Source organism: Lemur catta, chromosome 8, assembly GCF_020740605.2.
Source record: "Lemur catta isolate mLemCat1 chromosome 8, mLemCat1.pri, whole genome shotgun sequence".
Taxonomy (NCBI): domain Eukaryota; kingdom Metazoa; phylum Chordata; class Mammalia; order Primates; family Lemuridae; genus Lemur; species Lemur catta.
In genome coordinates this window covers 51,574,486-51,589,989 of record NC_059135.1, presented here as the reverse complement: position 1 = coordinate 51,589,989, position 15,504 = coordinate 51,574,486, and the positions used below count along the sequence as shown (strand labels likewise).

The window sequence follows — 15,504 nt, the reverse complement described above, 5'->3', positions numbered from 1 at the left end:
TATATTCTTGTCTTTACACACTGTTATCAATAAAAGTAGATTGAACCACTCCTAGTGTAGAGTTTTGTCTGGTGGTCCAATGTTTACCCTTCATGGCTCCCCATAACAAGTCTACTTTTCAACCTGAGGCCCACATAATACCAAAGCCATGTAAACCTTTGCCCAAAACTGAGAGAGGTCTCTCTGGTCATAGAGACCCTTCTGGGTCCTTCGACTAACACCGTGCTCTTTTCACTTACTATCTTACCTTGGATACAGCCTTTTAGGTTAACTGTGGTTAACTAGGTCAATTATCAACTGAATGCTGTCTCTACTCACAAAGCATCTATATTCATTGAGCATGATCATTCCAGGCACTGTTCCTGGTTCTGAGGCTACAACTTTAAATAAGACAGAGTCCCTTAAAGGAGACTCTCATGGTGGGGTGGCAGGAAGACACACTACATATATAAACAAGATAATTTAAATAGCAGTAAGTATTAGAAAATAGAGCAGGGGTGTGATAACACGCAGTATTATAAGTTTGCTTTTTAAACACAACTTTAGAGAACTTGAGAGTAACAGACATTATAGATAGCTCTAGAGAGGTGGGAAAGTTCTGTGAGCTGTCCTTTAGATACAAGTCTTGAGGGAACAACCTGAGATGTCTAGCAGCTGAGAGACTCAGCCAACCTATATAGCTATTTGAGGAAGCAAACCCTGGGACTCAACTGTAAGAGAAGATCCTGGAATCTCCATGGCTGGGACTTGTTGACTAGAAGATGTTGTTAAAAAGCAGCCACTGCCAACAACCTGGGTCCTCTTAGGAATCTCTGCCAAGATCAGTTATAGGATGCTGGCTTGTGCTAGTAAGAGGAACCACCAAAACCCTTGGATTTATGAGTCCTTATTGATCTTAGGGACTCTCTTCAATTCCTCTCTTCAATATTTAAGCTCCCTTGAGCAAGAAGATCTAAGCTACTAAACATGTCAGAGGAGATACATTACTTATATCAATTCAGGAGAAAGAAGTACAAATTCTTGCCAATTTTAGAGATTATAAACAGATTGATAGTGGACAGGATGTGTCCACTAGGGAGATAGGGGGAGATAGGGGTACCCTCAGTTTACAAAAGTGGCATTTCTATAGAGTTTTAAATGAAATGTCATATATTGGAACCTGTTTTCTCACTGACAGATTAGACCTGTGATTGCTAAATGTTTTGGTTTTGGGACCCTGGATCCCGTAACAGCATGTTAACATAAATAACATTCAGAATACCCCTGTATTTTCCAAAACAATGCCAAAAATAGAATGGCATTGTTTTCATTTTTGTAAATGCCTGTCATACTTAATAGAAGACAGCTGTATTCTTATATCTGCTTCTGCATTTGATCTGTCTGTTATGATGTTTTGAAGTATATAATGAAAATCTAGCCTCACACAGCTATGTACTGGAAAAGGGTGGACCTCATGAACCCTCTGAAAGGGTCTTGAGCACCCCCCACCACCCCCAGAAGTTATCATAGCACATTTTGAGAATCACTGGGTTAGCAGTACATTCCAATGCAGGGGAAAAAAAAAATTCTCCCAATGAATGAGTTGACAGCTTTTTAAAACATAAGTCATGGCATGCTGGGAATTGCAGTATTCTAGTACAGTGCTTCTCAAAGTTTAATCTGTATACAAATCACCTGAGATCCTTGTTAAAATGCAGATTCTGATTCAGTAGATTTGAGATGAGGCTCCAGAATCTGCATTTCTAACAAGCTCCCAGGTGATACCAATGCTGCTAATCCATGAACATTGCTTTCAGTATACTCTCTAGTATGTTATACACATCATCAGAAAGCCTACAGGAGTGTGTGCAAATGAGGATATGTGTGTATGAAGGTGGGAAGGTAGGAGGGATAGGGATGGGTGGAGGAAAGAGAAGTATAAATAAACTCATGCTATGTACTTTTAAAAAAATCTATGGAAACAATGTTTTTTGGTAAATCCTATATTGTGACAAGTTTTAGTTAGCTACTATTTATTAACAATCTCTACATCAAATCAAACCAAGGCATTTTGCTGTTGGCAGAGACAGAATCAAACTGCCATGTTTGTAGAGGCAGAGGAGGATGGTATTAGATCTGAAAAGAATAATTTTTCCCCTTAATAATGTAAAGAATTCAGCAAGTAACTGATGACAGATCATGTGTTTTGGGTCTTAAGTCTATTATATTAGCAGTAGAGTAATACCACAAAATCAGCAGGTTGATATACTCAGCATGTAGAGAACTCAACAACTCATTTATAATTTCATGTGTAGAAATCACATAATATTTTAAAAGGCTTTGTGGATGATAGTACTATAACAATACAAACTTTTCCTCTCCCAGATATCTAACATCCAAACCAAACCATATTGGCTAAACTTACCTAATAGAACTTAAACTTACAGCAGAAGCATGAGTATAGTTTATTTGGTTCTAAAGTGCGATTTCTCATTTGTCTACAATCCCTTACGACTAACTGCAATGACATTTATTTTTACCCAACTTTAGTCTCTTAGTGACTTGACCATAAATTTTGATCATTCCTTGACCCTTCCTTCCCTCCAAGATCTTGAACTCAAATTCTTGTGTATTTCTTGGCTCTTACTAAAATGGACCTTCAACCTTCCTGATACCTCTGAGCCCTTGACCCCTCTCTCTTATTCCAATTTCTCACCCCTATTGTGTTTTCACTTGTTCCTTATCCTGTTTGAAGTTTATAGGTCATTCTCTTGAACAATCTGTTTGTTTGCTTTCTGCCTAGAGCCCCCTTGACCTTCTGTCATTTCTTGCCAGTGGCCAGCCCTGATAACCCTCACTGCTCTTTAGGTCAGTTCATGTTAACAAGCTTCCCAACATTGTGGGACTCAGACAACTAGGTTAATGATGTTCACTACAAATTCAGCTCCTACCTGGAGTTGGGTCCTTACTGCTGCTCTGCACTTCTTTTCTTCACATCTACTCCATGCTATACATCGTACCTCTCCCCTCTTTTCAACCCCACAAATCTATAAATAAGATTATCCCTCTTATGCTTAAAATTATATAAAAAAAGCAGAATTCATTTTCCCCAAATCAGCTTTTTTCCTTGTCATCCCTAACACAGTCACACTAAAAAATCAAAGTATGGGCTTTGAAATCAAGGAAGATCCTAATTTGGATCCTGACTTTGCCACTTAATGGCTATGTGATTTGGAGAATTATTTAACAACTCTGAGCCTATTTTTCTTCGCATCTTGGAAACTAATACCAATTTAACAGGGTTGTCATGAAGGTTAAATGGCAGTATACATAATGTCTCTAGTACAGGGACTAACACTTATTAGGTGCATACACCCTCTCCTCTCTTACGTGGTTCCTGAGATCTAGGTGTAAAGTCTTACTGATACTACTTTTGCAGACTTTTTAAAATACAGTTGACCCTTGAACAATTCGGGGGATAAGAGGACTAGCCCTCCATGCAATCAAAAATTTGCATACAACTTTGACACCTCCAAAACTTAACTACTAATAGCCTACTGTTGACTAGAAGCCTTACTGATTACAGAATGAATTAATACATATTTTGTATGTTATGTATAGTATATACTGTGTTCTTACAATAAATTAGAGAAAATAAAACGATATAAGAAAATCATAGGAAGACAAATACAGTACTGTACTGTATTTATCAATACCATAAGTTTATGTTGTCTGTTTATAAGATCAATCATCTGTCTGAATGATGGGCAACTGCAGCTGCAGACCTCAAACTACCGCACATATGAAGTAGTTCAGCTTTTTCTTGTAACATCATGACTTTTCTCTGCTTCTGGGAGCACTTCCAGCATCACTGGTGGCACTTTGTATGGGTCCCATGGTGTTATTCAAGGTTTAGGGTATTGCACTAAACACGATGGAAAATACACAGGAACTGAGGGATCTCTTTTTATTGCAAAACACAACTTACTGGACAGACGAGCTGCTCACGCGCAAATGATTAGCATCACACCACGTTTTAAGTGGATATGCACAATACCTGAGCTTACTGCAATAGCAACAGGAGGTGGTATGAAATTATTACAGTACAGTATGTGGTACAGTTAATTTTATACAGTTATGATTTAATATTGCATCTTTGTTTACATTTCTCTTGACTAAGAATGTTGCCATGTATAGTGCATAAGTATTGATAAATTTTAACTTTTTATAATAGATTTTATGGCATATTTTACAGTAGCAAATGATAGAATGAACTAGTATCTACTTATGTTTTATGCATTCATGACATACCTTTTTCTTAATTAAAAAAAATTTTTAGGCTATGTGGTTCATCTACAAGTATTTTCAAATTATCATAAATCTCCAAAAAAATTGTCCAACATATTTATTGAAAAAAATCCACGTATAAGTGGACTCATGCAGTTCAAAGCCTGTGTTGTTCAAGGGTCAACTGTACTCATTGCCACCATCCTAGACTAGGCCCTCAAGACTGCAAAGCTCCTGTAGTAACTGCTGTTCATTGCTGGCTCCAGTCCATTCCACACTGGTCTCATGTCAACCTTTCTAAAACACAGCTCTAAACTTTCAACGGCTGTCTGTAGTTACAAGAATAAAGCCCATACACACTCTTAGAGCTGTCAATTTACAATTATTAATGTGGTCCCAGTCTACCTTTGCAGGCTTATCTCACGCTATTTGCCTCTCATACTCAGGAAACTATTTGTTTCTCATGTACCAATGCTTTGTTGATTTACCTCCCCTCATTGCTGTTCACTAGCCAAGATATCCTCTTCTTCTGGTCTGTCCCCATGACACCAGTTCTTCAAGGTTTATCTTAAATTATAGACAAACAACACTTTTTCACGTGATTCCTTCATTGGAAAATTATTTCTACTCCCTGCCAACATCTTGGCATTTACTGCCACTCTGGTGAAATTCACCATTTTACTTTGAATTTTGTTTGCATATATGTCTAGTGTTTGTGGCTAGATGACAAATGACAAGCTTCTCTTTAGTTAGTTCAATGATAGACTTCATGCCTCAAATCTATATTTTGAGTTAATCCCAAAGACATTAAAAATATTACATTTGTGCACTAAGGAAACAATATATTACCAAATAAAAAGTGTGCCTGAAAATCTAAAATGCCTTTAGGAACAACATTCTGAATATAGTTGAACTGGCACTCTACCACTCTAGGGTGCTCTTGACTATTGGAGTTTTTAAATAGGCCAACTCTTATCAACACAGAAAATTCTTCATTTCCTGTTTGATGTGAAAATAACGTCTTGATTAGCCTGTGTTCAGAAACTAATAAGTTAGTAAAAAGCATTTACAATGATATTTGTTTGCAAAGCTTATAAACTAAGGGTGGTGGTGCTTCCTATAAAAATGGTACACAATAAACATTTCTGCTGACAAGAGTAGATGTACTCCAGTGTACTTTCAATGTCAGAAACTTTGTTACAGGCCAGGTGCGGTGGCTCATGCCTGTAATCCTAGCACTCTGGGAGGCCGAGGCAGGTGGATTGTTTGAACTCAGGAGTTCGAGACCAGCCTGAGCAAGAGCGAGACCCCGTCTCCACTAAAAATAGAAAGAGATTGGTTGGACAACTAAAAATATATATAGAAAAGATTAGCTGGACATGGTGGTGCATGCCGGTGGTCCCAGCTGCTCGGGAGGCTGAGGCAGAAGGATTGCTTAAGCTCAGGAGTTTGAGGTTGCTGTGAGCTAGGCTGACGCCACGGCACTCTAGCCTGGGAAACAGAGCGAGACTCTGTTTCAAAAAAAAAAAAAAAAAAAGCTAGTTCTGTTGCCCAGGGTGGAGTACAGTGGCACTATCATAGCTCACTGCAGCCTTGAACTGCTGGGCTCAAGTGATCCTCCTGTCTCAGCCTCCCAAGTAGCTAGGACTACAGTCACATGCCTTCATGTCTGGCTAACTTTTTAAAAATTATTCTTTTTAGATATGGGGGTCTCGCTATGTTGCTCAGACTGCTCTAGATCACTCCTGGCCTTAAATGATCCTCATGCCTTGGCCTCCCAAAGTGCTGAGATTACAGACACAAGCCACTGCACCTGGCCATTTCTACCTTTTGGCTGTTATGAACATTTGTGTATAAGCTTTTGTTTGTATACCTATTTTTAATTCTTTTGGGAATATATCCAGGCATGAAATCACTAGGTCACATAATAGTGCTTTTTATTTACGTTGCTGAGTTTTAAATACTGGATAGTGCTATTCAAGAAAATAGTTTAGGCTCTAGGAATTTCATATTTGATATAAACTAGATGATTAATCAATTAAAAACTGGTAGTGGCTCTAGCTCTTTAGCTTTTTTGGGCCTCATTTCATGGAGATGTATAACTTAGTCATTCTCAAACAGTATGAACAAAAATTACCTGGGAACCCTTTTAAAAAAATGCAGACTGCTAAGTCTCGTGGGTAAAGAATCTAACTGAGTAGGTACAAAGCCTAGGGATTTGTATTTTAAATAAGCACTCTAGGTGATTCTGATGGAGGTGGTCTTCCCACCCCACTTGAAAAACTTCAGTATAAACTGACCACTCTTTCTCACTTGAAATCAAATTAGGCAGAGGCCACTAAAAAGTAAAATGTAGTTTTCCTAATGGTCATCTTAACCTTCAAATAAACCCTGAAACTTAGATGACAAATAATATAATGGTACAATATATTTGCTAGGGGAAAGACTCAAAGTCTTTCTACAGTAGCACCACTTTATTCCTTTTAATAGGAAAAGTTTGACCAAGAAGCAACATGTAGTATCAGAAGTCAACTGATACTGTTGAGCCAACTATCATTCCCAAGACTCCCACTATAAACATGTTAGCAGCAGTGATAAGCATTACATTAGCAACTTTTGGCTTTAAAAATGTAGCCAATTCAGTTTTGATATTTGGTTTTTAATAAGAGTCTTGTCCAAGTAAGAAACTAGCTGCTAGTTAGATTGAATCCCTTCTTAGAATACAGGTAAGATTCATTATAGACACACAATTGCTTAATGTGAGACTTAATGAAACACAAAAATCCTATTAGCCCCCAGTTTAAAGCTTTAATTCCTAAAAAGCTGGCATGATTTTAGAACCAGCTGTGTAAGAACAGCCAAGTCAGTCCTTGATGTGATTTTGCTTCCAAGTATTCTAATTCATGTTAGACCTTAAAAACACAAAACCATCTTGAGCATTAACTACCTTCATTTAATTAATCATATTTCATAAAAGCTCAAAACACTCAAATACTTCTTTATATGAATAAACAAAGGCCCTATAAATTACAATGTGCAGAACACTATATAAAAGAATTCCCATAAAAATTACATTAGGACATTTTTCATCAGTAAGGCAACTGCTGTAGCTTCCTCTGAATTGGACAGCATCTGCCTGAATGCATATTCTTCTTTGTGATGACCTAAATTTAGTATAAGTACAATCACAGCAAAAATTAAAGTTTTCATCTTTAATGAAATGACTTTGGAAATAACGTACATTTCCATGACACCAACACTACAGTTTTCGGAGTCACAGTAAGATACACAGAATTACATCCGTAATTAATATGAATGCCAACATTTCAAGCAGTAATTTGTTACATGGCAAACAAAATCAAGAAAGCAACCATCAAACAAAAGAGACCCATAGCTTCAGACAAGGCAAATCCCAGGATAGCATATGAGAACAGCTGCTGCTTCAGCGAAGGGTTTCTAAAAGAGACCACATATGACTGTTACTTTGAAATATTAGTTTCAACATGTTTGGTAAATGTTAAAGAATCAGATTACTAGCATGGGGATTTTTGTAAACTAGAAAGTCTATTAGAAGAGTATTTGCCTAGATCTCTTTTGTTTCTGCCTTTGACACTTCTTTCTCCCCAATTCTGATAATCATATGGCATAAAGGCAGGGAGCTCTCTATGTCAACATAAATGGTTTGTTTTCATCCATTTTAAGGGATTCTGACATTCTTCTTATCCCTCTGAAAGTATATTCTATACTTTTTAAGATCTTAAAGTTTAGAAATAAGGTCTTAAAAAATAAAATGGAATTGACACTTTTCTTAAAGTGCTCTATTATATTCCCAATATAGCTTAATAATTAGGAATACAGACTCTGAAGTCAGACTGAAAAATTCATTCTCTAACACTTACTAGCTATGACTCGGGCAAGTAATATAACTTCTGTTTGTCTCTGTTCCTTCATAGGTACAGTATACCCCAAGGGTTGTTATGAGGATTAAGTGAGATAATATATACAAAGCCCTCTAAATGTAATGCAAGACACAGAGTAGGCACTTAATACAAAGTAGCTATTATTATGTCAGTAGTTTTCTAAGTTTCCAACTATTTCAGGCATGCTCTTAAAGTTATTCAGGGATAGAAATATTACCTGGCGTAACCAATGATAAGACTGCCAAAGACTGTTCCAATACCAGCACCTGAACCAGCCACTCCTACTGTTGCAGCACCTGCACCAATAAATTTGGCAGCAGTATCAATGTCTCTGCTGATTGCACTCGTCTGAAACTCCCTTTGGATTAGCTGAGACACACCATTCTGAGCCCTATTAAATACTGTAGAGCCCTAGAGAACAGGAAATAAAGACAAAGGTCAAATCAGTCATCACAGCTGTTTTAATTACTGTACTGTCAAAATGAGTACTTCTCTATTTTGTGAACAGGCAGTGGTATGGCACAATAGAAAAACCAAGAGCTTAGAATAAAATTCTGATCTTGTAGAATAGGGATAACAGTATCTATGCCTTATAAGGTTGTTGAAAATTATGAAACAACCTATATGAATATGCTTTACAATAAAGTAAGTTTTTTAAAAACTGTAGCTATTATAATCTCAAATATAGGAAACTCAAAATTATAGACTTAAATATAAATACTGACTATTTCTTGGCCAACTCAGGTGGATAAGTTTTGGACGCACAGGTTTCTCTCATTGGCTCATCTTCTACATATTTTTTGGATAAAAGGGTAAAAAAGGATTGTCCTCAAACTATTCATTAATGGAGTTTTTTTCCTTCACTCTAATCAAAACCATAAATAAGACTAACTAGTGTTACCTAAGTTTTATTATTACTATTACCTCTCCAGTCCTAGCCTCTGGTCGAGATAACACTGATGCAGAAATTGGTCTGTATGCAACTCTGGATCCAGCTCGGATCTATTAATGAAAAAAAGATTCCAAATATTAAGTAAAAATACAGATGAGACTTCAATGACCTTCTTGTACTATCAGTTCTAAAAAGCAAGCAGCAAAAATGAATCAGAGACTTTTCTGTATTGACTCTTATCTTTGCTGTTTGATCATTTTCAATACATGAAGCAATTTTAATAGTTTCATGCTGATGAAATGTAAAGTTTTACATAACCTGTTTGCAATACTCTGAATAAAAATTCTAGGAACAATTAATTAAAAAGAGAGTAAGAATTGCTTTTAACGTTTCAATTATTGTAGTGCCACAATTCAAGTCAGAAAAACAGCAATAAAAACCCCACATTGGTTGGTAAGTTTAAGTGGACCAATAAGGATATTAGGAGTGTCACTCTAAACATTTGTCATTTAATAGTCCAGTAGTTAATGAGCTCCCCCCATGTCCAAGACATTCCTATATGACCATTAATCATAAAATTAAAAAAAAAGAATTGAAGCAATTCTACATCAGTTTAGGAATAACTGGTAAAATACTCTGACCATAAGGACATATTCCGGTCCAGCTTCTTTGCCCTTGAGTGTCCACTAAACTAAGGTCACAGAAAATCCCTTCAGAACCAAGACCTGATTCCCTAAAACATGTCCTCCAGATTTAGACTTCACTCAAAGCCTGCAAAATGGTTATGGAAATAATATCCAGAGGCAGGAAGAAAGACTGAGCTCCCTCACCACCTTCCTCCGCCCCCACATGGTGAGGCAAAGTCCCTCCCTCTGCAGCAGCGAGTTTGACCTACAGAGAAGCACTGAAGAGAAGCTGCGGTGAACTAGGCCTCAGCAGCCCCCTACACTCTCAGCAGTACCCCTAACTTAGCGTCGACCCCAACCCAACAAAGAGATCGAGAAGGTGGGGGAGTGGGCCGCTCCAGGACTAGGGGCAAGGAGGGTTTGACCTACGCCGAGAGGGGCCTGACAGCTAGGCCTGGGCTGTTCTCCACCGTCCTAGCGGAGGGGAGGGGGGCTGAGATGCTCCAGGATTAGGAGAAAAGGAGGAAAAGGGCATCGGGGGTAAGGGGAAAGCTGTTGCTGAAAGGGCGGAGTGTCCCGCCCAAGGTTGCCCCATTCAACAACGTGGACGCTCCAGGCCAAGAGGCCCAAGCTCTCAGTCCCCCGGCCCAGCCCGGGCTACGCACCAGAGCGGGGGTGCAGGCGAGCTTGGCGCAGGCGAACATCTTACACTCTTCGGACGGCGCGGCTGTAGGACCTGGGTGACAGGCAACTTGGGCTCCTCTCCCGCTTCCTCTCTGCGGAGGCAAAGAGGCTTAAGGTCAAGCGCCCTCCAGGGGCCTGTCCTTCCCACCCGGCCCTGCCAGGTCCCGTGCACACCGTCACCTTGGGCCCCGTGCCCAGTGAGGCGCCACCAGAATGAATGGGTCCCTACCGGACGCTGCTCCGCCCGTCAGGCCGCGCTCAGGCACCCGCCACTTACCTTCCCGGCTGGCGGCGGCGGCGGCGGCGGCAGCAGCAGCGGCGGCAGAGGTCGAAAGAGCGGGGCTGGGCGCGCAGGCGCATTCTGCCTCTTATTGGCGCCGGGGCACCCGGATGGAGAAGGCGGGGTATCGGGCGATAAGGGAGTCGCTCAAGGTCACTTTGTAACAACTTTATTGGTAACTAGCCGGGAAGGACAACGACAGCCACCGGTGACGGGCTGACGGGCAGAGGGTGCTAACGGGGAGACAACCAGAAAACAATGAAGACGCATCCCGGCAGAGATCACTGAACGGGTTGTTTCGCTTTTGATCTGAGCTGGCTGGAGAATAGTGGGCCTTTTTCTTTCAGATCTTTGTTCAGATGTCACCTCTTAAGAGAGGCTTTCCTGGATCCCCTACCTGTCTTTATATTTCTTCATAGTTCTTATTACTACCTGGTATTATTTATTGTTTGTTTGTTTGTTTGTTTGGCTCTTGTATTAGACTATAAGTCCATTAGGACAGGGACTTTGTTTTGTTCATTCCCGTATTCACTCACTTTAGAACATACTTGGCCCATTAATAAGCACTCAATAAATTTTTGAGAAATGGGGTTGGAGAAAGAAGGGATCTCTGTATTATTTGATATGTTACAATAAGCATAAATTATTTTAAAATTTTAAAAACTAATATGTTAGGAATGTTTTAATAATGCACAATAATTGATAAGATTTATTGTATTATCCCCTCTGTGTGCTTGCATTAATTAAATCAAAGGGAAGCATGACTAATGTTGAATTTCAGTTCTTGGTGATAGACTTGGGTATACTTGTAGGCAGTAGCCCAATACTCTTCAAATTGTATTCAAATTCTATCTACAGCTAGGCTATCCCTGTTTTAAAGCATTGTGTGAGTGTGTGTGTGTGTGTGTGTGTGTGTGTGTATGTATATCTTCCTATCTATATATTGGCTGGAGTTTCTTATATGTGATAGGAAGATGTTATATGAATTTTAGCTATTTTTTCAGGAAGTCAATTGCAAGTATAAGTCCTCATTCTCCTTCAAGAAGTGAAATCCATGTATATTTAGTGGACCCAGATATTTAATTTATGGTTAAGAGATAAGAAATTTCACAACATTAACAAAATGTTTGAGAAGACTCTTGCTTATCAAATTTTTCTGCCACTCTAGTCTCAGTGAGGTCTTCAGGGGGCATATTCCTAGTCCTAGTACTATGTGATATACGAGGCTCTTACATCAATTAGGGAATTCTAGGGTACCCATATGGTAGAAGTGAACCGTACTGATGGCCTTATGGAGGAATAACATGGTTACATAGCACTAATCATGCTTTCCTTGGCTACCTTTTTCCATCACTGATTTTAATCAATTATTCCATTAGATGAATAGTGTCAGACTTTTCCTTACCCATCTCATCTTTCTGAGAATTTTTGATCCATGTGCTTTGATAATTTGGTTACTTTTCTATGTCAGGTCCCCAAGCCAGGGAACTTGGCGTAAAGTAGGAATGGCTATGTAATAATTTTAAGAGAGGGGTGATTTTCAGAAGCAAAACATCAAGAAAACACATTCTACAAAATGGGATCTGTAAGTGGAAGCATCAAGATTTATTTATAGGCCAGGTGCGGTGGCTCATGCCTGTAATCCTAGCACTCTGGGAGGCCGAGGCGGGCGGATCACTCGAGGTCAGGAGTTCGAGACCAGCCTGAGCAAGAGCGAGACCCCCGTCTCTACTAAAAGTAGAAACAAATTATCTGGCCAACTAAAAATATATATAGAAAAAAAAATTAGCCCGGCATGGTGGCGCATGCCTGTAGTCCCAGCTACTTGGGAGGCTGAGGCAGTAGGATCGCTTAAGCCCAGGAGTTTGAGGTTGCTGTGAGCTAGGCTGATGCCACGGCACTCACTCTAGCCCGGGCAACAGAGCAAGACTCTCTCTCAAAAAAAAAAAAAAAAAAAAAGATTTATTTATAGATTAAATTAGGGTGCTTGCTGAAATTGCTTTCCTTGATTTGAACTAGAGATTAGCATAACCAAAGAATACAAGTTTAAAATGTAAAAACTTGTATTTGAACTTGAAGTAGAAAACGTGGTCCAACAAACACCCATGATCAGTAACTACAGGAAAGCAAAGCAAGGAGCACAGTAGTTAAAGGCTTTAATTGAATGGGTCCTATCCCATCACTGTGGTGAGAACATTCCAATATGCAAAGCCACACATTGGAAAAGCACTTGTTTTATCTGGCCCAATTTTTGCTCAGTTTTGTGCAATCTTACATGGCTGGTCAATCATTTCAGGAGAAAGGCTATATGTTCATTGTGGCTATGTGTTATTTAATTGCAAACTCTATCAGTGGTTTCAGGTTGTTCTTTGGTCAGACTCCACCTGCCTTTCTTAGCCATTTAAGGGAGTCCTCTCAATTTGTTCTACCACAGAACTCCCACCAGCAGAGGAGCACAAATAGATCCTTTTTAAGAGTAAAGCCTTAAAAACCAGCGAAACTTTTTTAAGGCTTCTGTTCTATTTTATCTTAAAGAAAATCTTCAAATCTTTAAACGATCACACCATATTTACGTTAGACTCTATTGTATATCTGATTGAGTTAATTTAAAATGCTTTAAATTGCCAATTACTTAATTCTCCCCCTCCCCCATTATTCTCAAGTGAAACTGATGTACCAGGAGATAGGTCATGCTTTCCTATGGTTTTGCTCCCATCCTACCCCACCTTTGCCTACCTTAAGAGGGCAAGGACTCAGCTTTAGCTGGAGGGATTTATTTTCAGAACTTCCTGTTTCTGGTCTGCTCATCCCATAGTCTTTAACTAATAAAGGATATGTAACATACAATAATAAAGACAGCCGGTAAATAGTCCATCTTTCTGGAAACTTTACTAGACAATGGCAAATTCGATACAAATCCTTTTCTAAAGATCCTAGCATTTTCACTTCTCAAGAGTTAACTTTAATCAAATTCTTCCCCCCACCCTCTTTCCTCACTGTATTTCAACCTATTGGCTCAAAACATTCCATTAATTTTTTTTTGCATCACATTCTTATATCTAAATCAGCATCAGTTAACCTCATTTGATCACACAGCAAGCATGCCAAGAGCTCTGGGGAATGAACTGGGGTACGGCGGGGGACCAGATATAAGGAGTTCAGGGCCTGAACTCAGGGCCCAAAGTGATAGCTTCTTCCGCCACAGAAAGGCTGCAAATTCTTCAGATAAATCCTTTGAAGGGTACTTTTGGTAGGCAGAATGATTTCCCCCCACTCCTGCCAAAGATGTCCGTGTCCTAATCCACAGAACCTGTTAATATGTTACCACACAATCCAAAAGGATTTTGCAGATGTGATTTAAGTTAAGGATTTTAAGATGAGGAGATTATCCTGGATTATCTAGATGAGCACAATGTAATCACAAGGGTCCTTATAAGTGAAAGACGGGGACTGGAGAGACAGAGTCAGATGAGATGTGATGATGGAAGCAGTCAGAGTGATGCAGCCTGAGGAGGACTCTACTAGCCTTTACTGGGTTTGAGGATATGGAAGGAGGCCACCAGCCAAGGAAAGTGGGCAGTCTCCAGAATCTGCAAAGGCAAGGTGATAGATTCTCTCCTAGAACCTCCAGAAGGAGCACAGTGCTGTCAATACCTTGATTTTAGCCTGCTAAGACCCATTTTGGCCTCCAGAACTGTAAGATAATAAATTTGTGTTGTTTTAAGCTGACAACTTTATGGTGATTTGTTACAGTGACAGTAGGAAACTAATACAGTAATGAAACTCTTGTCTAATTCCAAGCATGGATCATTAATCTGGGAGTAGAAATAAAGACGATGGGATGGGGCTTTGATTTTAGAATTCAGGCACCTGATGTGCTGCTTGTTATGTGGAATAGATCATTCATTATGGACCTTAGTTTAGTACAAAGCTAGCCATATGAGCAGTAGGGCCATGCCCTGACCAATGATGGCATGATCTCCAAGACAACAGTAGGTATACTAGCCAGCTGGCTGGATCATAGGACCAGGCTCATCCTGGACACCCACAATTTTGGAGGATAGGAAAAAAAGCCACATACCCAAGAAACTGGACAGAAGTATACTGGAAGTGAAGATTGTTACCTATAGACACGCAAATACAGGAAGTTGATATATAACAGTGCTGATGAAATGCTCTTGAGCATAAAGCAACAGAACACTCTGTGAACCACTGACTGTTAAAAGAAGAGCTATAAATATTTCCAGGTTGGGCTCTAGTAGTTCCTAGTTGCTGTTAGGGTAGAGAACTGTGTAGGAACAGGACAGCTAGAGGAGAGTCATCAATGACAAGAGTGTTGACCAGAAAGATAATAGAAAGAGAGCCAGGAAATGGGAGGCAGCATCAGTTCAATGATGGGTCAGTTTCACTAATAGCTTACTGGAGGGTAAATGTCCTAGGCTTCCAATTCACACTTCCTGACGAGACAGGGGTCTTGTCAGGTGGCACTAGGGAACAAGTGTAGACACATCCCTTTCTTTCCTTCCTCCACTGAAACCATCTTATTTAGGTCAGTATCTTACTGGTTTTATTCTACTCTTATTTAATCTGCTTGTCTTCATCTCTTTTCCTTCAGATTCTTGTGTCTCATTCGTTCATTCAATAAACATTTTATTCATTGATTATATACAATTGCCAGACTGCTTTCCTAAAATATCTTTGATGAAAAACCTAGAATAAAATGTATACTAACTAGTGTAAATGTACAAGCCTTCTTTTTTGTCCTCCCTCCCCCACTCTGTTATTGAAACCCTCTGATGTGGCCAAAATGGTCCACTTCCCATCCTCCGAACACCC

At 39.4% G+C, this 15,504-nt stretch overlaps 1 protein-coding gene across 1 annotated transcript; it reads right to left on the bottom strand.

Annotated features, from left to right (window-relative positions):
• Positions 1 to 7,463: 7,463 nt before the first annotated feature.
• On the bottom strand, positions 7,464 to 10,761 carry ATP5MC3 (ATP synthase membrane subunit c locus 3). Its single transcript, XM_045560122.1, has 5 exons — positions 10,666 to 10,761; positions 10,370 to 10,480; positions 9,111 to 9,188; positions 8,404 to 8,597; positions 7,464 to 7,722 (listed from the first exon to the last, which is right to left on the bottom strand). Exons 2-5 carry the CDS (start codon positions 10,406 to 10,408, stop codon positions 7,608 to 7,610), a joined length of 426 nt encoding a protein of 141 aa, XP_045416078.1. The 5' UTR covers positions 10,409 to 10,480; positions 10,666 to 10,761; the 3' UTR covers positions 7,464 to 7,607.
• Between the last annotated feature and the right edge of the window lie 4,743 nt (positions 10,762 to 15,504).

Excerpts from the sequence above, each read along its gene's own strand:
- ATP5MC3 (XM_045560122.1), bottom strand. The coding sequence starts at position 10,408 with ATGTTCGCCTGCGCCAAGCTCGCCTGCACCCCCGCTCTG. Across the intron at positions 9,189-10,369 it reads TCGCCTGCACCCCCGCTCTG|ATCCGAGCTGGATCCAGAGT; the intron begins GTGCGTAGCCCG and ends TTTCATTAATAG. Across the intron at positions 7,723-8,403 it reads CTTATCATTGGTTACGCCAG|AAACCCTTCGCTGAAGCAGC; the intron begins GTAATATTTCTA and ends GGTCTCTTTTAG.